The sequence below is a fragment of the Nyctereutes procyonoides genome, unplaced genomic scaffold (assembly GCF_905146905.1).
Source record: "Nyctereutes procyonoides isolate TBG_1078 unplaced genomic scaffold, NYPRO_anot_genome, whole genome shotgun sequence".
Taxonomy (NCBI): domain Eukaryota; kingdom Metazoa; phylum Chordata; class Mammalia; order Carnivora; family Canidae; genus Nyctereutes; species Nyctereutes procyonoides.
In genome coordinates, this window is record NW_026575148.1 from 7,846,939 (window position 1) to 7,870,972 (window position 24,034).

Genomic DNA, 24,034 nt, shown 5'->3' on the forward strand with positions numbered 1-24,034 from the left:
GTGCTACTTCACTCCCCTTCAACTGGTGCACTCTTCCAGTTGTGCACCAACAGTTCTTTCACCCGGGGAAAGTGGAATGGAGAAATCGCATTTTCTCTGATTTTTGACTCTTGCTTAAAACATTGTAGTAAACAATTAAATTGATTTTTTAATTTATTGCTTTAACTAGCTATTCTGATATCTGGCAGCTTAGTTCTCTCTTTCATCTCAGCTCCTGACAAACATAACAACGCCGGTGAGTGACTGATGGAGTGCACAGAAAGACTATAAGTCAGTGATTCTTATGGGTCCCAGACAGCCTGCCTCATAATTTAGTGAAAATTCCTAAATCCCACCCTAAATCTATTGTATCAAAATGAGGGCGGGGCATGAATTTTATATTTATATTTCAACAGACTGTCTAGCCAATTCTCTGCCATAGCTAAAATAGTAGAAGTTGGGGATCCCTGGGTGTCTCAGCAGTTTAGTGCCTGCCTTTGGCCCAGGGCGCGATCCTGGAGTCCCAGAATTGAGGCCCAGGATCGAGTCCCGCATCGGGCTCCCGGCATGGAGCCTGCTTCTCCCTCTGCCTGTGTCTCTGCCTCTCTCTCTCTCTCTCTCTCTCTCTCTCTCTCTGTCTAAAATAAATAAATAAATAAATCTTTAAAAATAATAGTAGAAGTTGGAATAAGGCATACAAGCAAATAACCAATTCAGATAATTAGAAGTTATTTCAGATCATGAAGTCAGAATAGGGAGTAATAAACAGAAAGCACAACAAACCCTATTCTACTACCAAAGACCTATGTGATCTTCAGCAAGTCACTTCATTTCCTTGGGCCTGGGGTAACTCCTCTGTAAGTTGAAAGGGTCGAGTATGATAATCTTCAGAATTCTTTACAATTCAGACCTTCTATCTGCCCAATATCATAAATACCTCATTTAGATTGTGTTTCTATATTGGCCAACCCACATTAGGGAATAATTAACTAGCTTAGCAGAAATGGCTATTTTCTCATTGCAGAAACTAATTCTGTTCTATAAAGCATTTTACTGAAATCCTTGCTTCCTTCTAGTTTTTTTAAATCAAGTTTTAGGTAAAAGCCTCTTATCGATGTAGCCAATGGGAAATACACCAATTTCCCATTTGAACCATCACTGTAAGCAGGTGTATATATGGAAGCTGGAAAGAGGAAGTGGTATAACTCAGGGTTATAATAAACACTAAGCATAGATTTTCTATAGCAGAACATTTATATTTAGTTGTAGGTTTTTTTATTTTTATTTTCTTTTACCTATTCTTTGCAAAATATTCAATGGAGCTTCATTGTCACGCAATTAGGAAAATTAAGCTTGTTTTCCTAACAGAGTTATTCTTCATTTGTGAGATTGCATTTCATAAATGAAAAGGAGCCGCTAACAATAGCGCATCTCATTCCTGACAGCCTTCCTTTGTTAATTAGTGCTCAACAGCATTCACAATAATTAAATTTTTAAAAACTGCATCAGGTTGTTAATCAAGGATATGTTTATAGAAAATAAGGGTTATGGAATTAAATGTTGAAATTAAGCATTGCTTCTAATTAGTGAAGGTAAAGTAATCTGGAGACAAAATTCTAAAGTGAAAAACTTTATAGGCTATCTGGTTCGGCCTCTAAATATATGTAAGTAAGCCTAGATATTAAAGACTTTGTAACCAGGAGACTTTCCAACATTTCACTTTCCAACTCTGAGTCAGGGATTTCTTTGATATGCTTTATCCAAAGGTTTTATGCAGCATTGAAGTCCTATTTCCCTTCCTCTAGCCTTTCACGAAAACAGAAGATTGGTTCATCTGTATGTTTAATACTTCCAGAGATGTAAAGGAATTCAATGTTTTACTTCAGATATTTTGTTCTCTTAGTACGTACTCTAATTCTTTTTCTTCTCCTCAGAAGACTGAGGTAATTGCTTGCTGTCTTTCTTAGGTATACTGACTGCTTGACAATAATGGTGCCAGAGGCATTAGTCCAAGGAATTCCTGTCTCTCATTATTTTATATGTGTGTGTGTTTAATGACTATTAAGTATCTATTGATACTATTGAGTATCTTTACAAACACAACTGGATGAGGTTATAGGAAAACCTCTTTATGGCAGTTGTTTCTCAAAATTTAAAGGTACTAGCTGGGCTACTTATTAAAAACAGGGTTTTCTAGGCCAAATACCAGATACTTATGAATCTGAGTTGCTGACATTAGAATTTGGGAATCTGTCTACTAATTAAACTCCTAAGGTGATTATGCATAATCAGGGGAAGGGAAAGTATTCCTCTATACATATTTGAGCCAGAAACCATTCTTTCTCTTTCCTTCTCCTCTTCCCATTCCCTGGTATTCCAGCTATGTCTTTTTATTATTATTATTATTATTTGTTTATTCATGAGAGACAGAGCGGGGAGGGCAGAGATAAAGGCAGATGGAGAAGCAGACTCCATGCAGGAAGCCCGATGTAGGATCAAGCCCTGAACCAAAGGCAGATATTCAACCGCTGAACTACCCAGGCATCCCCCAGCTATGTCTTATTTAACGTAGCATAAGTAACCTGCTGTACAAGGAACCTTTTATGAAAAACTCAGGGGCACATGAGTTATGGTGGTCCTCTATCAGCATCAATCTTCTTAACCCCCCTGTCTTGGAGGGGATGACAGACTGCCACTGAACATCTCCTCTCCCTTGCAGGGCTGTGGGAGGCGGTATGGTATGGTATGGTATGGTATGGTATGGTATGGTATGGTATGGTATAGTATAGTATAGTATAGTATAGTATAGTATAGTTATAGTAGCTGATAGCACAGCTTTGAGGTCAGACGGATCTAAATTTGCATCTTTGTGGGATCTTGGTTACATTTCTCAACCTCTCTAAGCCTCACTTTCTTTTGTAAAATGCAACTAGAAACTTCTTTGTCACAAGACTGCTGTAAGGGTTTGAATTAGTATTGTACACAAAGAGGTTAGCGCCATGTCAGTCATAGTAAGAACCTGACAAATACTGAATGTTATTATTCTTGATAAATTTAGCCCACAGTTGTTCTTCAGTCTCCATAGTTGTTTTTTGAGCAGCATTTGGTTCAATGATTTCTCCCAATCTTGATTATCTAGGGGCACTTTTAGAAATACTGGCATTCAGAGTTTGAAATAACCATCTCGGTATAGACAATTGAATAGAGTTCAGAAAACTGTCTCTTTGAGAACAGACACTTCAAGAATTTCCATGTACTTTGGCAGGAAGTATATAAAATGTAAGCTAGATTATGTCTATCTTACTGATGATTGAATCAAAAGGAAAGGAATTAAATTCTTTTTATATGTACTAGGGAGATCATGGATTCTTGGTATCTCTTAAATCATGAACAGTGTGAGAATCTGATAGACCCAACAAAACATTCCTTCAGAAAAATGTCACACAAACACCAGCAATTCTGCATCTAGTTTCAACGATGCTCACAAACTTCTGGAAACTCATCTATGTTATTTCATAGCAATCTGTGAAGCTCCTGCTTTAAAACTAACCTATTAAAAATTAACTGACGTTGATGAGGCTAGATCATTCTTCTGTCATTTTCTCCTTGCACAGAAAAAAGCTTGAAATTTTAGAAATCAGAGGTTACAATTTTAAATTTTCAGCTCTTACATGAAGTTGATATCACATCTATTCAGTGAGACAGGTTTTTCTATTATACTGGTCACTAGACAAGGATGGCTTAGGCCTGACTAGTTTTATTTACGTGCATCTGATAGGTGTTGGGTAGACAAAACTTAAAATTTTAAGGATTTTTTTCAGCTTCCTAGAACTAACAGTTATATCCTCAAATCATAAATATCATAGGACTGTTGTACTACTTGTGTGAAACTGCTTGCCTTCGTTGAACCTTATTTTCTTCTACTCTGGACTCTGCACCACCAAACTCAACAATTCATCTTGGATTACTTTTATTTGCTGATACCTTCAATTTCCAATCAGTCTTATAAAGGGAAGAAGTTTGGGGAAAAAAATGATCTGACCCCTCAATTTTATAAATGGTAAATTAAGCCCTCAGTTGGAGATTAATTTGCCTAAGGTCACCTAGCTAGTGATATGCCTAGAACTTGGAGCCCTATGTTACTTGCACTTTTGAGTGTTTAGATTATTTTTCTAAACATTTTTAAAAGCAATTTTCTAATCCAAATTCAAGGATCTGCTGATGCCATTCTCACCTTTTGTTCCTAGACTCTGCCCCCTGTCCATTCTCTTCCTGTTACAAGTGAACTCAGATTCTGAACGTAGCTCTTTTGCTGAGCCCCAGGGCTTACCAGATATCCTCCCAGCCCCTCCAAGTAGGTAAATTCTTGGTACAAACCTCTGGGCCTATCTTTCTTAGCCACTGTGGCCATCCCATAGCTGAAATACCAGGACCAAACTACAACTCCACAGGCAGCCCCAGGGGCTCTTGGACCTACATTGGACTCTCCAGAACAAAGACTTAGCAACTTCAGGGGTTTTCCAGTGGTGGCACAGGCCAAGGTGTTCTACTTTTCTACTATCATGAACCTTGTCTACTGAATATTGCATGAGGGGAATGCTTTGTTCTCTCTCTCTAGAGAATATAGATGGTCTTCTAGGATAATCTTCTTCTTAAGAAAGATAATAGTAACTTACAAATTTAACCACCTTCTCTATCTCGCAACTACAGCACCTAACTTGATGTTTAAAGTTTTCTTACCACCAGAAAGCAGAAGCAAATAAAAAGCAGGACAAATAAAAAGCTGTGGATACACAATGTGCAGCAGTTAGATTTTTTTCCCTCTGTGTTAAGAGACTATTGGGTAACCCATATGAGGGAAAAATATTGTAAAAACCCTTTTTAACATTATACACTAAAATTCCAGGGGGATTTAGAACTTAAACATCATAAAGTAAACATAACAAAAGACATAAAAATAAGTGTTTATCGAATTTGGGGTTGTAAATATTATTCTGAGTGTGAAAGCAAAGGAAAACGCCTTAAAGAAAAGCACAACGAATATAACCATATACGTACTAACTTCACCACAATAAAAATTACATATAAATAAAATGAAAAGGTAAATGTCAAACTAACCAAGCATTAATAGCTTCTCTATACTAAGGCCATAAAACAAAATCAAGGTCATAAACGAGCAATCATAGATGACAAATGGCCAAAGAATATCAGATACTGAGCTTCATTAGTAGTGAAATGAAAGCATATAAAATTGAGATGCCATTTTCCCCTATCAAAATAGCAAACATTTAGAAGATGATAAAAGTAACTTTGGTAAGGAAACTGGCACTTTCACACATTCAGTGTTGATGGGAAAATGATATAATCTTGCTAAACAGTAACTTGTCAATATGTACCAAAATCATTAAAACATGCACTCTTTGACTCAGAAATTCTAATCAGGGGTGTTTATCCTCAGGAAATTATGAGAGATGACAATTGATATTTATGGACAGAATGGGTATTTAAACATGATTCAATGACTTTAATATAATTTGCATTTATATAATGGGATACTACAAAAGGATAAAAATTCTCTTTTTAGTTCTCATGCCCTCTGATATGTTAGATCAGCTCTGGGACTGGGCTTATATAATCTGAGGGGGGTGGGGAAAAGAAGGAAGTTCTATAAACTTGTTCCCAATACTACCCACAGGAAGTTATCTGGATGAAGTCTTTCCTGCTGGGAATAAACAGAAGTGAAGAGGCCTTGCAGCTGAGTGGGAGGGAAGTTGGGAGGAAAGCATGAATTTGTAAAGGTCAGGGAACATTGATTTAGCCAAGAGAAAGTGCTCTTAATAGATTATAGGGTATATTTTAAAAATTGCAAGATAATGGTTATGCTAAGTTTCCAATTTTGTAAAATTTTGCATGTGTGTTAGATCTACATTGAGATGTTAATAGGAAGAGAGCTTATTTTTGTTTTTTTGGTTTTTTTTTGTAGTTTCCTAAGTTTTCTATTGTAACCACAATTCAGAAGACAATAGATGTTAATAGGAAGCAGGAGAGGCAGTCAAGGTGATTAGAAATTTCCTGGGCCTTACTTTGCTTCCAGAGCCAGGGCGAAGATGCCAGCAGCCAGGGGTGCAGAGGCCGACGTGCCCGTGTGGGTCTCGGTGCAGTCATTGTGCAGGTCGGCGCTTGTCTGGGTGGCAAACGGAAGGAAAGAAATGCAGGAGAACGTGTGAGGAGTGTGCCCCTGTCCCTGGGGGTTAACCAGGGGCCGCATCTGCTCCGGTCAGGAATCTCAGCTGATTCCCTTCCCTACTTCCTCCTCTAAAACCCAGGCGGATGTTTGCCATCTGCTGATATTTTAGTTCACTCTCCTCTACATGCAACTTGTCTATAATTCTGGCATCAGGCTGCCTTTTCTGGGGATGAAGTACTCCCACTATGAATATTTTCTCTTCTGAGATTCCCAAACGAAATGCTGTCTGTGAAGAAGGGACAGTTTCAAAATCACTGTGAATCATGCTGGCCCATTAATCATCAGGTCCATTGTGTTTAGTCTGGCATATTTAGAAATCCTGCCTCATGCAAAATTCCCTTTCACCTTCGGATTAACATTTGACTGCCTCCTCAGCACAAGGATGTAACACCATCTGATGAGGAGTACTCGCACAAAATGTGTTCAGTGTGTATTTTGCACTTGCTGTTGACATAATTTGATGGCCATGGGTTAGTGTCCATATTTGCACTTGGGTGAGAATGGTATGTTTTTTGTTTTGTTTTGTTTTTTGTTTTTTCAAATAAAAAGTGTGCTAGATTCTGATCTGGTTTCAAATTGTAAAAACTCCTCAGTAAATGTGTCCCATGGACATGCCACTTGGTTTCCCCATCTGTAGAATGAGGTTGACATTTCCTGACTCGTATTCTGAGGCCAAAATGAGATCCTATCTGTGAAAAAGCATTCTTATGCAATATTACTGCACATAAGGAATTACCCAGGCTAATTTTAGCTTAATGAGGAGGTTGCCAAGACTGAAGGGAGGAAACCAAAAAGACTTCCAATCAGGCTGCCTTAAGGACCCCCGCGGTGCTGGTTGAGCAAGCAGTCGGGCCAGAGGATTTCTAACAAGACACCCACCCAGGTTCCCGCATGATCATTTTTAGCTAGAGATTTCAATGTGTGGGAGGGAGGTGTAAAAAAATAATTTGTTCTATTATCACCTCCTTTGGCTTCCCACTTGGAGTCGCTGAATTTCGCAAGTTACGGTGGCACGGCTCCTTAGAGGGTTGCGGAAGCCAGGCTGCCCTTTCTCCCTACTGACGCACTAAGCCCCAGAGCTGCCTGAGCCGAGGTTTGCGTAAGACAAAAGCTATGTTATTGCAAACGTCTCAAATAGAATCTGCCAGCTGGCTCTCCTGTGGCTGGTGTACCTAGGGAGGGATCTTCACAAGGATGGAAACTCTTCATCCATGGCAGCTCACAAGAGGGACAGAAATGCTGACCGAGATGCCAAACGGGCCTTTTTCTGGAAAACGACTCTGGATACCCCCAGGGACAAGAGCAACCTGGGACTCTGAATGCAAGGGGGACACATGCCTGATAGGCCTCTTTCAAAGGCTCTCAAATAGGCCTGCCCTAAAGAATTCCTGGGGGGAACACTATTATTTGAGTAATTGAATATAAGGGCCTGAGAGGGAGGCCAGTGCTTTTAAGCTGAGCCTAGGGTTTTAACGTTTAAACTGGTGTTAGTTGCAGAAACAGGCAGTGTTCCAGTATAGTGATCTCGTATAAAAAGGAGTACTGACCTTTTTTTTTTGTTTTGACGTGCCATTAATAGGAATTTTACACACATCCCAATATCTATTATGGGGTTCACCCACACTCTAATTGGATCATGACCTATTATTATTCTGCTGAGATTACAGTCTGCATACTTTAGCCAGTTGGTTCTTTCTGTATCAGGAGTTAAATTGGGGGCTATACGTTTTAAAATTAAGAGTACCTCTCTTTGTTCTCAGGGGCCCCGAATGGCCCTTCATCATTGTGCCCTTGAAGGGAAATCCAATAATTGCCCTTGGCAGTCTGACTCACGTAAGTGAAGGCACAGCCAAGTGTGGGCTGGAGATTCTCTGTGAGCACATAACCTTCCTGAGCTGTTTATTCAGACGCTGAGAAGTCCATCTCGGGGAAAATTGAGATGGTTATTTTCCTGCAGGTCATCCGTTCTTAGGAGATGTAGCTAGTATATGCTCTGTATTTTTATCATCTGCTAAAGGGCAAGTCAGACCATATCCCTGCTATTAAAGGATCAACAAGTTACAAGGGTGGTAAACCCTGAAATCTCCGTTAAGGCTATTTTCAGGGAGGCATCACACAAGCGGGAGAGACTTCTGGATTCTTGGCTGTGTGTAATGACAACTTAGTGGCTTCTCAGGGCTGAGTTTAAAAATGACAGAGGCGCAACATCTTCTTGGCAGAGGCGTCATTATCCTTGAGAGAGAAGCCTTCCCAACGTATGCCAGCCTTTCAGGTTGAGTACAGTGTGAGCCTTTCTGAGTCATCAAGCTTAAGCAAATCAATTTTACCAAAGATACTGACCAAAGGATCTTGTTGAACACAAGCCACGCTCTCCTACCCAAGCAGAGGAGTTAAACAAAAGCAACATACGATTCGCTGGTCGGTGTAATCCCCGCTGCTGTATGAGGTGGCCAGGGTGGAGGAGCACTTCTCGGCGTACCAGGGCGACAGGCCTTGCTGCGAGGCGCTGCTGATGGAGATGGTGTAGATGCTGTCCGTGTAGCCATCGCAGTCACAGTCATCCCCTTGACGCCCCCCGTTCCCAGAAGCCCACACAAAGATGGAGCCCTTTCCTTGTCTCCCCTAAAGGAAAAGCCAGACCATATCAGATCTATCATGTACTGGGACCGCTGTCACATCCCAGTGAAATCCCCCACGAATACATGCATGTAAGTTCTCAGATATAGTTATTTGGAGTCTGTTTCCACTCTAAGTCCTCCAGCATCTGGTTGGAAATCTCACAAGACTGCATATTAGAAGCCCCTGAGCTGTGACTCTGATAGTCTTCCTTCACCTGGACCCTCCCTGGGATGGTCTGTGTGAGTGCTTTTCTTTCTTTTCGTTACTGTGCAGATTCATAATTTGGCCTTTACCACTTGCTCATATTTTTGCACTCATCCCTTGGCTTATGTCACTGTGTTTGAATCTTTGAACTTCCTCTCTTTCTTTCTGCTTGAATCTTCTGGCTGACTGATAGAATGACAAAATCAGGCATTATTCAGATCTGTTTTGCAGCTGCATTAAAAGAGATTCTTCAAATGAATGAAGAGCCAAGGCTACTCTGCCTATGACTTCTGAATTTGTGCTTTGCAAAGTTTCTACTTTTGTTTTATCCCAGGCAGAACAAGGCCTTAGAATCCTGGTAGGAATGCAGTATAAACAGAGCAACACCATCAAGGCACAAGTCTGCAGCAGGCCTTTACAAAATGGGAAGTAGCACGTAGCTATATTTAAGGATGTGTTTCCAGAGATTTGAAAGAAATCTGGGTAGTTGTTGACCTAGTATAAAAAATCCAAAAGCAGCAGTAAAATGAGAAAGGACATATTCAGAGTATTTTTAAGGTAAATATTCTAAGAGTAAAGAATCTCTGTTGGATGTCAGACCCAAATGGGGAAAAACTCTTAACCCTTAACTTCCATCCCTCTGAAGAATGATTTGGCTTTCTAAATGCATTTCAAATTGTAAGCAATGACAAGAAATTCAAAGCCATTTCTTTACATATAAATTACATGTCCTTCCAGGTCCTTCCTATCCAAATGGTCAGGTTTTATTTCAGGTGGGTCTATATTAAATATCTTACCTGCTTGACACCATATTCAAAAGCCTTCTGGGCTAGTCGGCCAGGCCCCTCCACAGTTTTTCCATCATCATTTGGGCCCCAGCTGGCACTGTAAATATCCACATGTCCGGGATTGAATCCAATTGAACTGGCTTCAATAGCATCAGTCACAATGCCATCCAGCATTCTTATGCCTGAATAGCAAACCAAAAAAAAAACACAGAAGTTGATGTGAGCATGTACATGTAGAATGGCATCATGCTCTTAATATTCATTTTATTTTTATTTTTTAACATTCATTTTATAAAAGACACTCGAAAGAGTTAAAAACCAGGTAACCACTGGATGCCTCAAGTGCCCGTGACCAGGCTGCTACGAGCACAGAAGGAAGATACAAGTCACTGCCTCCATACACTTTGTTATCTGCCCGTTAGAGATAACTGTATGCACTAAGCAGTGGCCATGATTGTTAATGATTGCAAAATGTGTCCCCTCCTTTGCTACCCCAATAACCTGAAAATGACAGGACAGCTTTCAGAAAGAGGCATCAAACAGCCGTCCCCTGACCAGTCCATGACTATACCATGAATGACTATTGCCCAGCGTGTGCCATATGAAGGATTCTATATGGGACACTGTGTAGCTTGAAAAGATCTACCCACAATAGGAAACTAACAAATAGGGAAAGAACTCTTGTTTCTAAGCACTGATTAAAAATAACCCAGAGGCCATTCTTTTATGTGTTTGTCGAGAAACATTTTCAAGGAACATGCTTCCTTTTCTTGTGAATAATCTCAAGGATGAAATCATTGCCATGGATTTTGCTCCTGAGGGGGAATCATTTTTCATTAGGAGAAGGCAGATGTAGTAGCTCTTTGTACTTTCTAACAGGCTGTCACCCGTCATCAGACTCATGCATTCAAGAGCCAGGAAGGCAAAGGCAAATTAGACAGATACAGGCAGCTAGCTACCTGGTTATTCCTGGCTTCAGGCTGATAATGAAGTGCACAGCCTTATATTTGCACACTGCTATTTACTATGGAGCATAGGTAAAAGAACATGTAATTAACACAATTAGTGAAAGTCGTATTGATTAAAATAAAATTGGCTAAAAATTTATTTGAGGAAAAGAAAATCCCAGCTCTACTTACTAGTTGTGTGATCTTGGGCAAACCACTTAACCTCCTGTGCCTCAGTTTCCTCAATTTTAAAATGGGGATGATAACAGCTATGTGCATTGAGGATATACTCTATGCAGCTACCATACAGGTCTAAACGTACGGACTCCTTTATCTTTATGATGCCCATATGAGGGGATGCCATAATTTTCCCCATTTTACAGGTGGATTATAAGTCCAGAGAGGGACAATGACTTGCTCAGGGCCACACAACTTGAAACTGGGGAGTTGGGACTTGAATCCCAGAAATTTGGCACCCAAATCCAACCTGTGAACTTACGGAGTACAGCACCTCTAATGTGTTGAAGTGGTGCCTTATAAGTGAAAAGTATTATTGAAAATACATTTTGGGCTAGACCGTCAAAGGTGGAATAATGAAAAAAAAAATCTCAGTAGACTTGGAATCAGAAGTCTTGTGTTTTAGTTCTGCATCGCCACAAACTAGCTGTCACCTTGAGAATCTTAACTTCTGATTACTCCTCTCTAAAATGAAGGGATCAGAAGATTCTCTCACAAACTATAGTGAGACACTTCATCATGACTTAAAAAGTGAATTATTTCTCTAGGTGATTATCCAATTTGTGCTTCTGCTTTCATTTTTTTTTAATTAACATTACTTGTAAAAGGGAAAAACGAAGAGCATTTTGACAATGCTGGTATCAAAGGGATCGGGAATGACACACAATTTAATAGTCTGTTGTATTAGAGATTCATTATATGTACCACGACGTGTGTTTACTTGATTTCTTAAAAGGAAGTCATAATCAAATTCAAGGTGTACTTATGCGGAGTTTAAAGGAGTTTTTCGGTCATTGGCATATTCTACAGTTGATCTTTTTTATGTAGTTTCAAAAACAAACTAAACTCAAAGCTTATAGCCTAACTGTGAAAACCCAAGGTAGAGAGATATGAAAGGAGGAGAGGCAATTATGTTCTCTGGGAGTCCCTGCATGTCCACTGTCCACCCATCTTCACATGGAATGCATCAGTGGGTTCTCTTGCCTTCCTGTTGGAAATCAGTCAGGCAGAACAGTAGCAAGAGTTGGGGGATGAGAGGAAAGTGAGGTACTCATTCCCTGGGATCCTCTGCCTAGAAGAAGCCCTGTTGTTGGATTCGGAGCCACATCTCCTGTCCAGTGGTTCTCTCCTAGAACCACAACTTGCTCTAGTTGCCACTGACCCTCTCCTTCCCCTTGCTCCTTTAGGTCTGGGGTGGTAACATCTGTTTTCATTCGTTAACCTTTATTTGTTTTCCTTTACTATTTTTTTAGGCTTTTATTTTACTTCCTGTTAGTTAACCTACAGTGTTCTATTAGTCAGGTGTGCAATCTAGTGATGATTTCCCTTAAGTCTTGTAACTAGTTCCTTTATTAGATTGCCCTGATGGAACTTACCATGTTTCCCCACAAAGACCCTGACTGAAACAACTAGAAATTCTAAATCCGTGCTGTTAGAGACAACCTTTCACTTCTTCATGTAACAAGTATGTATTTTTTTTAAAGACAGTTATTTGCTATGAAATGAAAAAGGACAGAATTGAGAGGCAGGGAAAGTCTTTGCCTAAATTTACCTCCTCCTTCTGTTCCCTTAGCAAGCACTCAATAACAAATCCTTGTAAATTAGCACACAGAGAAAATTAGATTTGGTTCAAAAGTCTTTCAACCAAAAAAAAAAAAGTTTTTCAACATTACTGTTTTTCTCCCCACAAAAAAATGTGTAGGCTATATTCAGCTATCACTTTTTAGAAATCCAGATTCATTGATTTGTTTGCAAATCACACTTAAATCCTACAGCATATTTTACATGGAATTCATTTCTTCCTCTGATTATTGAAAGCCCCCTTCCCCCCTCATTCACACCAAGTGATGCAAGACTCCAAAATTGAAGTGCAAAACTCTGGGAACAACTCTCTGCTTTACCTCCAACTTTGGAATTGTATGCAACTCCGACCCCACACTTGTGATTATTTGCTTGCATGGCAATTTCTCCTGCACATCTGGTCCCATGTCTGAAGATTTAAAAATAGGAATTATAAAACATAAATGAGGGCAAACTGTTGTTTGCACATGAACCCATGGTACATGGCCATACTAACTTTTTGTTAGCCTGTTGCCGTTTCCTTCCCATCAGTATTAGATGAAGTGTATGTATCAGATGATACAGGTACTGGAGCCAAAGTACGTGATTCAGATTCCACCTTCTGCCACTGACTAGCGGTGTGACCTTGAGTAAGTTATTTGTCCTCAGGGATTTTGTGGCAAAACCATTAGATATTGCATGTAGAGCATTTAGAATAGCGGCTGGCATAATGTAAGAACTCAGGAAGTGCTAGCTATGAATACTATCATGAGCAACTCTGACACTTTTCTTTGAAATGGCTTCTGCTCCATACTTTTCAGTGAAGTGGCTCCTCACTCCCTGTCTAGTGACTTCCTTTGCAGTAGGTTATCCTGGACCAGTCCTAGTAGGATAAGTAGAACAGAATTCTCCTCTCAAGCCCTCTTCCTCTCCTCTAACCATACTCCACCAAACTAAAGCGACTGAAGTTTTCTGATGCCAAGGGGAGTTTGAGATTTTAACAGGACACTACTGGCTAATTGGGAAACCAGGCCCTCCTGCAACTCTGATCAGGGCCAGAAGCCTGAATAAGACTGGTTGTGCAATCAGGCAAAGAGAGCAATTTATGATTTCAGAGTATCTGGAGGGAAAAGTCCATCTCTAAAACAGAGCAGAGTCCACCATTAAAGCATCATTTCTGAAAATCTGGGAATAATAAGCATCTTTTCCCACACCACCACCACCGCAGCCCCCTCCCCTGACCTCAGGAGAGTCAATAAGTCAAAAGAACTTTAGTTTGAATTTATTTCATGAGTTCATTCCATTGTAGAAGTACATGGGAGCAGGGTAAAAGCTGTTGGTGCTTTGGTGGAGCTCACATAGGAAAGGGGAAGAGTTAGTTCTGAGCAACACGGTCAGCCAGCTACTTTTAGGCATTACTACACTGGACCTCTATTACTCTAGCCCAATCTAGAATAAATATTCTAAATTGACTATCCAAAATAATCCTGTTTCACTTTTTTTTTCCTAAAGTACCAAAGATGATTTTTTGGTCTCCTTTTACTAAATGATGTTTCTGTTTCTTCATGTTAATACTGGAGAGGAATCCTAAGTCAAAACAATATTATTATCTTTAATTCATGGTCTTTCCTAATGCAGCAGACATCTGCCGCCTTTTTTTTTTTTTTCTCCAAGCATTTTCTCTTTTAGGGAAGTAGCTCTCCCTCACTCCTTGTGATTCTATCATGAGGCTCCTCTTCCCAGACAGCTTTCAAGGATTGTTGCATATTCTGGGGAAGAGAATTCTATTCTTTCTCTAGAATCTTCAGTTTTAAGCTCCATATGAGCCATGTGGATCTTGCTGCCAGGCAAGGTTTTTTTTTTTTTTTTTTTTTTTTTTTTTTTTTTTTTTTTTTTTTTTTTTAGAATAAAGCTAATTGGGAGCAAGCAGCTAAGAGATAGAAATGATTGGGGTCCTAGTAGCATATTTGAGCGCCTGATGTTGGAATGCCTGAAGCTAGACTATATCTTAGGTAATTTTTTTTTTTAAATCCTCATTTTACGGAATCTTTGAGTTAGGATTTTCTCATTTGAAACTGAAGCTACCCTGACCAACAGACTCATTCTCTTGAGAAATGGGTGCACACTGAACGCATTAAAAGGACTCTTATGCTTCTTTGATAGATTAGCCCTCTTTGCTTTTGTAGAAGGAGAAACTGAGATGTCACCCTCTGGGAAGTAGTTCCTAGAAGTCTCCACTACCAGTATTTCCTTTTACACAGGATAGGAGATAGGGCCAGGATAGCAGAATCTGCAGCCTGAGCCAACAGAATCAAACTGTTGGCAGACATCCCCAGCACAGCACCTCTGTCCTAAAAATGATGCAATGTGACACCACCTATTATTTATCTCTCCTTACATACTGAAAATTATTTTCTTGAAAGGTGCAGTAGGATCACGGTACAAAAAAAAAAAAAAGGATTGATATTTTTTCCTCCTCTTACCCTCACTTCCCACCTCCACTCCTTGAGAAAAACAGAAGGCTTTATCAAAGTGGTACTATGTCATTCTTTGTAGACCTGCAGTTTTTTTTCTTTCCTTAAATTAGGCTCTGAGATAAAAGAACCATTTATTATCTTAGAACAATGGTAGTAACTGGCGTTTAAACAAATTGATTTTTTAAAAATTATTCTACAAGATAGTTTAAAGACTACTATTATCCTGGTTAAAATATCCTTGTGACACATGTTATTTAACTAGAAAAATAATCTGTAAGTGGTATTGAAATTCTGAATATAGATTCATGCCAGCTTAATAGTAAGAGTTACCTGCACTTTTGAGATTTTATTATTTAGCGATTCCTCTTTTGATTTGCAGAGGAAATTCAAATGCAGCTCTAATAATCTCATTTACATAGTAATAAAGAACAGCAGCAACACAGATAGTTTGGAGAGATAATGCCCTTGGAATTGGGAGATAATAGGTCTCTAACTGCTATAAAGTCCAAAACAAAATGGAGCCATTCATTTTCTAAACCTAAGGTATTTATTTCTGACAACATGCTAGAAGAGTAACTACTCTTTATTATGCCTTTAGATAAATGATAGGGGTGCTAACTTTTTGGTTGATACTCAAGAGGACCCAGAGAGGTAGTTATTTATTGTGTAATTTTCAAAAAGCAGGTTCTAAATTGGCTTAGAAAATGGACTTGTCTCTGACTCTGCTCCTCTCTGATGATATTATTCTTGTCATGTTGATTTCTTACTCAAAGGAAGTCTTAGTTGTTCTTCATCATCATCATCATCATCATCATCATAGCAAACACAACTTTTTCTATGTACCAGACACCATACAAACTAATTACATATATAAACTCATTTAATCCCCATAATAACCCAACAAAGTAGCTACTATTATTACCCCTTTTTAATAGATGATAAAACTGAGGCACAAAAGAAGTTAAATAATTTGTTCAAGGTCACCCGCTATTAAGTGGCAGATCTAATATTTAATCTAAATCTAACTGCAAAGCCCATCCTCTTAACTGTTTGGCTCTTCACACTAACTCTCTGCTATGTGGGAGGTCTATGGCAGGCACAAAATAAGTACTAATATATGGGCTACTTCTTTGAAGGCTTTGGAGCTCTGTGAATTGGGGGAAATGTGGCTATTCAATTGGCTATCCAGTATTATGAATACAGGATAAAAAAGACTGTTCCCTTTGGAGGGAAGGAAAAGGGATATCTGAGTCCTTCATCTCATGAGTGCAGAAACTCTAGAGAATATAATTTCACCAAGTATTCAGCTATTATGCAACCACAACACAATTTATCACCTACATTGGATCCTGGGGCCAGACCTAGAGGACACCGCCTAGGAAGAAGGCTGACACCTCCAGCTAACAGTCTCCTCACATGCACCCATACAGCTGAGAGCAGATTTCCCTTTTGGTCTCGACCAAGGGAGTGGAATGAGAGTTGTCATTTTTACTTTATTCTAACTTCTTAGAATAAAGGCCCTTTTCTTCCAAGAACTTATTGCCCATTTCCTTAGGAAGTTCTGTTCAGAAGGGCAAGTGCCTCGTCACCCATTTTAGGAGACAAAATGAAAAATAGAGGCGGAGAGAGGTAAGTGATTTCCTCAAGGTCACCTTCTATACTGATAATTGACAAAGCTATGACCACGAGCCAGGCTAACATTACAGGGTCATGCTCCAAAAGAGCATATATTGCTCCTGGTCCTGCAGTGCACTGACTCAGAAATAGGGCTGAAAATGTGTCTGGGTTTCCTGCCATAAATTCCTGAGACTTCCCACTTTCCTCCAAGGGCCCCCCAAGTGGTTTCCATTGTATTGTTACTAGAATATTCTAACTCCTAAGCAGTGTTTGTAGTCAACCCCTTTAAAAAATAAGCCTGAGAAGTAAATGGCACTGAAATAAGCAGTACCTTGGAATCCTCCTCAAGCCTCCATATCTCCACAAGGAGGAAATATACACCCAGAAGTTGAGGCTAAGTGTATGAGCTTCAGCCCTCTTTCTGGTGTTTGTTGGACCTTTGGTGGAGTGAACCATCCAAAGACACAAATGTTAGGTCAACATTACTGCACCAGCCACATGGGAATTTTGAGTGAGAATAGTGAGAAGGAAGAGGGAAAGAGGGGAAAGAGAGCAAATGAAAAAAAATTCAATTAATCCAAGTTGGATAATAGTCCAAGAGAGAAAGCCATACAGAGAGAAAATGAAAGCATTTCATATAGAATCTTTCCATACCAATTGTAGCAACAAGCCCTAATTTTGCCTTGGCTTTGATCTATTTTGGTGCAAGTCTCCTCTGGGTTGAGCAAATGAAGAAGAAAATATGAAAGTCTTCTTGAAGTTATGAGACACATCGCAAAAGATGACTTCTCACCTGGATATGGGCACTTGAGAACATGTGGCTGGGAAAAAAAGGTTAAAGTCTCTTGCCTCTGGCTCTTTATTTGGCCTTTTGCTTTGCCAGTTCTGGCTCTTGGGCTTCCTCATCACATTGTGGTTGCTAGGGAGAATTATTTTAGGAGTAAGAAGATATTCTTTTTCTCCTCCCTTTAGCCTTACAATACTGAGCAGAAACTCTGAGAGAGATTGCTGACTAGTCCATTGTGCCCAGAAAATGTTTTGGATTTGAGGACCGGGCCTCAGAGTACATCTCTGTTGTCTGGTATCTGGCCATAATTTTCTGAGGGAACTGGTAAGCATGGCTGTGGCCACCAAAAGAAGTCATGAGGATTTGTCATCGTCATCTATTTTTATTTTCATAACTAACATCAAATAAGTGCTAATAGTAAGGATTCATAGAGGAATTGGGGTTAGAGAGGATGGGCTGGAGATTTTACTCTTTATGACCTAAACATTCTTTCTAAAGCTATAACTATTCAGTATCATTTGAGGAGAGCATTTCTTATTATAAGAAGAAAGTTTAATTGAAATATGGCTCTATAAGCCAAAAGAAACATAAAAAGAGAAGCGTTGGATTCTGTTTTAAAAGCAACAAAATATTGTGGTATGGATGGTGTGCATGAAAACTTTTCTAAGAGCTGAAATGCGGATCATATTTATAGTGTAATTTTCTCAAATAAGATAAAAGCATTTTAAAGTACATATTCCCCCCCAAATCCACAGTTACTCACTTGTTCTCATTTGTCGGATCATAACGGGGAAATGGATCATGGTCATTATCGTTAAAATCATAACTAGCCTCTGGATCCTAAAGAGACAATAGAAATAACCCTGTAGCATCATTTTTTAAAAAAGTAGCACTTCCCAAGCCTTCTACCCCTACCCCCTCTATCCTGGCTGATAGCTCAAAAGTCTGCATTTCAGAGTGTCTGGCCCAGTTGCTGATCATTTATTATACCTATAAACCAGGCATAAATGATGTACACAGAAAAGTGAGCAAGCATCCAATTCTCAGTGAATGTTACCAAACCTATATAACTCTTTGAAACTCATAGGATATTAGAACCAGAAGGAATCAGAGTCTACTTAGTTCAACAATGTTTTTTTTTTTTAAGTGAGAAAACAGACTCAGAGAGGTTGAATGACTTAACTAAGTTATAGAGATAGTTACTGACAGATACTCAACTCTCTTACGATTATAGGAGCAAATAGGTGACTGTGGGGTGGGGCTCAGATCCACAGTGATCTCCTTCAGCCTTCCCAGTTACACTAAATAAACATGTAATTTTATTAAAGAGAGTGTGCTTGAAATTTAAGACAAGTTTCTAGGTCCCACCTCCTTTTCCAAACAGATTGCTACACTTAAACATTTCCCACTTAGGAATTCTATTACCACTATTGCCTCCTCTCTACATTTTCCATATCTTTCAGTAAGATTATTGAAAGATAATCTTTTAATCTTTTTTTTTCTTCTCTTTTCCTTTGCTCTTTAGCTGGGGAACTTTGAATGAATGGAAAGGATGAAAGACAAGGGACAATCTTAAAGATGAAACACTGATCCAAAGACCTAAGATAATCATGTGCAAATTAACAGACAAGTAAGTAGTTTTCATTTACTTGTTTTCTTTTCTCAGCTTGCCATTGTTGCACTATGTGGTATACATTTTGAATTTGCACGATGTCACCTATAAAGGATGTGAGGCAGAAAACTGTAAAAATGATCTCAGGCATTATTCCTGATTTGATGGCTTTAATGCCCCAAATACTGAGTGATGTACAGTCTGAATGGCTTTTAATAATTTAGATGGTATAGGTGCCTCCCCACTTCCTCAACACAAATGCTTTTGTAAAATCCTTGGCTCCACTGAATGCTTTCAGTACCCACTGATTCAAAAAAGCTCATATATGCTGGCAGGAAGGTGAGGGAAGAGCAAAACCTTAGCCCATGATTCTCAGGGCCGGAATTAGAGCACTGTTCCATTTGAGCAAAGGAAATCCTTGTCTACGTGTCTGTGTAGACATCTCCCTAAGTTGTAGTCATGGGAGGGCCCAGACTCACATAATTGGCATAGATGTCTGTGTGATTCCACTCCAAGCCATCATCCAGTACTGTGATAACAACTCCTTTGCCTGTGATGCCTTTTTGCCAAACAGGTATCACATGAAGATCCAGCTTGGGCAGGGCTGCAGTTATCCTAGTATCTTGCTGGTAAATAAAAAACAAAGAATTGACAAAATCATGATTTACTTGTGCAAAATGAGAACTGAAACTCTAGTCTGAAGACCCATCTTTTTTCCCCCTAGGTCACTCTACTTTTTAGAAGAAGGTGATTAGGTGAAATAAAAAACAAAGTTGATGGTAGGGCCAAGTGAATCATCAAAGTACTGTTCTTTTCCCAGTTGTTCTACTGGAAAATCACTTGAAAGGATGAATCACTCTGTGCCCCTTCTCATTGAGCTACATAGCTTCTAAGAAGTTTATCCATAAGTTTCATTCATTTGTAATGACATGCTCAAGCTTTTTATCTACCAAAGTTCTATTTGATGTTCCATGTTCCCATCTCTCCCCAAATCCTGAGCCTCCCTTGCCATACAGAACTCACTTAATAATGTCTGGTTCCCAGTCATTCATGGATGTTTTAATAACTTTTCTAAAAAAAAATGCAGAAACTAGAATGCCCAGGAGGCTGTCTCACTAGAACTTGAAATTTAATTGCCTATTTCTAAGTATGAGTGATTTTTTTTTTCAAGTATGGGTGACTTAGAGAGCAGGTATCTATGAGAGGAGACCTGGAGGTTTCTTTTTTCAGATGAATTTTCTGATAGTTAAAGTGTATGGGACTATAAGGGAGAAGAGCTGGATAGCAAGGGAATAGAGAGATGAACACATTTCCAAGCATGTGAAAGAGATGCCTTAGAAAATTGCCAGGTTTCTGGAGAAAGGAACAGTAAGAAATTTATAAATAATAACAGTCAAAAGTATCAATGAATAAATTTCCCCATGGCTGATTCTCCTCAGAAAGAAGTAGGGGGAAACTGTTCTTGTTTTTTTTTTTTTTTTTTTTTTTTAAGATGTCTTCATTCGGCATTCGGGGCCCCTAGGTGGCTCAATCAGTTGAGCCTCTACCTTGGGCTCAGGTCAAGATCCCAGGGTCCTGGGATGGAGCCCCATGTCCCCAAGTCAGGCTCCCTGGGCAGCAGGGAGCCTGCTTCTTCCTTTCCCTCTGCCCCTCCCCCTGCTCCTGCTCACACACACTCTCAAAGAAATAAAACTTTTAAAAAAAGTTTAAAAAAGTTGTATTTATTCACTATATATATATATATATATATATATATATATATATATATATAAAGAGAGAGAGAGAGTGTGTGTGTACATGTGAGTAGGGGAAGGTACAGAGACAGAGAATCTCCAAGCAGACTCCCCACTGAATGCAGAGCCCAACCTGGGGCCCATTCCACAACCCATGAGATCTTGACCTCAGCTGAAATCAAAAGTTGGATGCTCAACCTACTGAGCTATCAAGGTGCCCCAGTAGGGGAAAACTCTTAAAAAAAACTTACTAGCGCAACATGAAGCTAAATCACAGGAGGTTGGAACTACACATAGATATTTGGACAAAGCCAGAGAAGATTCCCGTGTCAATTGCAAGAACACTCAATCACACAGTGTGATGGTTAAGAGTATGACCTCCAGAGCCATAAATAATGGCCCCACCACCCGTAAACAGATAACTCTGGCAAGTTACTAAACTTGCCTATGTCTCTGTTTCTTCAGCTTCTAAATGGGTATAATTATTGTATCTACAATATAATGTGAGAAATAAAGGAGTTAATTTATGTCAAACACGTAGAATAGTATTTGACATATAGTCAATACACAAATGTTAATGAGTCTCTTCCACTGCAATGAGCAAGTATTGCCTAGGTTAAGAGAATATCAAGAGGAATTGATCCCTTTTCCCATCCTTTATACAACAAAGATTTCTAAGCCTTAGTTTAGGATTGTCATGAAAACTTATCTTTTGTTATGTTATGAACAAAACCCACTTCTATCAACAGGTATTACTGCCATGAGGCTTAATATTAAAATAGAAGGGAAAACACTCCGCAGGCCAGAAAGAGCACTTAAAATTTCTCTACTCAATGCCCACAGACCAATGAGGATTTGGTATCTTAAAAGTAAAATAGTTTGCAAGTCTAGATATCTGCATGTAGATGTCTTTTGTCTCTCCTTGTGTTCCTTCCTTTAGCTTAGTTCAGAAATTCTCACTTCTTAGCATGTAAAAATTGCCATTCATTATATATATATATATTCATGAATACACACACACAGACATACTGAATCATGTTCACTGTACCCTTTGGGTGATTTAAAGGTTCTCAAGAGTAACTTTGACCAAATGTGATTTTTTCCATGATTGCTGTTGTGGAACTCTTAACTTGCAAGACATGATTCTTCTGCATTTACCTCAGATAAGCTTAAGAGAAGAAAGTAACAATCTTTCCTCTCATAGCAACTAAAGATCTGTGGTTCAGACACTTCCACCTAGTAAAACAGGAGATCCAGATCATGGAAGTTCCCATCAGCCCTAATCTCCAGGTAACATAGCCCTCTATTAAATTGCTTATCATTAAAAAAATCTATTTTCCAGATATAACAAAATAAATAGCTCAGGTCGTATACAATCCTTCTGTAAGTACTTACCAAGTACCACTGCTGATTCCACATTGGATCATTGAAGAGATTTAGTGCTGAGTCTCTTAAAACTGAACGTTTACTTCTCTCCTTTTCATACTGTTGTTCAGCCCATATCACCTACAAGGAATTTTATGGCCAGAAAATCAGCAATAGTCACTTCTGTGTAACCGTCTTCCCTCTAACTGGCTCTAGTACCCTACCCATCAGAGTTGAGGCAGCTCAAAAATGTTTTCGTTTGCAGACAAACTGGCAGCTCAGTGAGAAGGCATTGCTCACTGGGGAGATGAATATTCCGTCTATTATAGTAAACTGTACCTTTAGGGGGAGGAGAAGGAGTCAGTGAAGTGATGATTCCCTCAAATTATTTACACTATGATTCCAGTGGAAGTAAAAGTTAGCCTCCTTTCATCAGCAAATGGACCATAATACTGATTTTTTATTGAGGTCTTAAGGTTTTGTAGCTGAAAATTTGTCCATTTTCATGGAATGAGTCAACAAGCTAAGAGATTCAAGAGACTACTGTTATGGTGCTCTTACAGTTTAATTTCTTTTTATTCACTTGCAAAAGGTAAAAATTGCAAATGTTATGCAAGACAAGAAAGGTGCTGTGTCTTTGCAGATCGGAAAACCTGCTCCTCTGTGCTTCAAGCTCCTGCTTAAGAGTATTTAATATAAGAAACAGATCCAGGGTGATGAATGAGTACTACTGACCATGCACACTTACCATTAATTTAGTCTTATGTATTATGCAAAGAGATCTGACAGTACAAAAATTACCTTTCCAACATTTATGGCATAATCCTATTATACTCGAGATCCTGAGAGGGTGAGGGTCTACCTTGTCGTTATATTCATTATGAAACAATACCATGCTTTCATTTTGCTGGGCAACATGACTGTTTCCTACCCAAAACATATTCTCTCTGTTGTACACTTCATGACAGTTCAGTGTCTGGTGGGGTTAGTTAATTGTGAGAATACTCATGAGTCAGATCCAAAAATAAAAACTAAAAAATAATTTGTTGCTAAAGGATAAAACCATCCACTAAGACTCTCCTGAATTTTCAATCAGAATGTCTATGGGAAACCTAATATAAATATTGGGAGGGACTTGAAAGCTAGACATTAATTGCTATAATTTATTTTTAAAGAACCTATATGTTCAAGCTTAATTGTTTTGGCTTAAAATACCTCAATGCTTGGAATATACTGCCTGTCATCTGAGTTAGTCTTTGGAAACTGGCTGCTAGGGAACAAGTACTAATCTTTGATAGAGAGTCTTTTACAGTTGGAGATTTCATTAACAGACTTGTAAAGATAGCCTATTGCTGCATTTCAGAAGGCTATTTTGAAAGAATATTATCCCCCATTTAAAAAAGAGCAATAAAGTGAATATCAAAAGCAATTTTTAAAAAATGGAATAGAAGAAGAGGCACTCTTCCATCTGATCAGATAAACATTCAGTTGTTGGAAACAGTGTTCTGATTCATGTCATTAACTCCAAATCCCATGCTAATCTCTATAAGAGCAGACCAAATGGAATAGAGGAAATTAGTGGTATCTTTCTATTATACATAAAATAGGTACCATGTTCTTAATTGTAAATAATTCTTTCAATTTGGGAAGAGCAGTAAAGATCAACTAGTCCAACTTTCAACTGCTAGCTTCTATGGTTTCTAGGATTTTTCCTTAAAAAAAGTTATCGTGGGGATAATTTTTCATAAGATTGTATAGACTCCTTTTCTTATGAAGTTAATTTGGAGATTAAATTCTTAGTCTTTATTCATTATCATTTGAGATTTTTGCCCCAAAATCAACTATTAAAGAAATAGCTAAAG

The 24,034-nt window shown here is 38.9% G+C and overlaps 1 protein-coding gene across 1 annotated transcript in view; it reads right to left on the minus strand.

The window, feature by feature from the left end:
• PCSK1 (proprotein convertase subtilisin/kexin type 1) overlaps nt 1-24,034 on the minus strand; it is a 42,679-nt gene that overhangs the window by 14,025 nt on the left and 4,620 nt on the right. Inside the window, exons 3-9 of the mRNA XM_055312760.1 lie at nt 22,203-22,313; nt 19,554-19,700; nt 18,226-18,302; nt 12,923-13,011; nt 9,847-10,019; nt 8,636-8,848; nt 6,063-6,163 (exon numbers count right to left, since the gene is read on the minus strand). Of these exons, the coding sequence (XP_055168735.1) occupies nt 6,063-6,163; nt 8,636-8,848; nt 9,847-10,019; nt 12,923-13,011; nt 18,226-18,302; nt 19,554-19,700; nt 22,203-22,313 (911 nt within the window). The remainder of the gene's footprint in view (nt 1-6,062; nt 6,164-8,635; nt 8,849-9,846; nt 10,020-12,922; nt 13,012-18,225; nt 18,303-19,553; nt 19,701-22,202; nt 22,314-24,034) is intronic.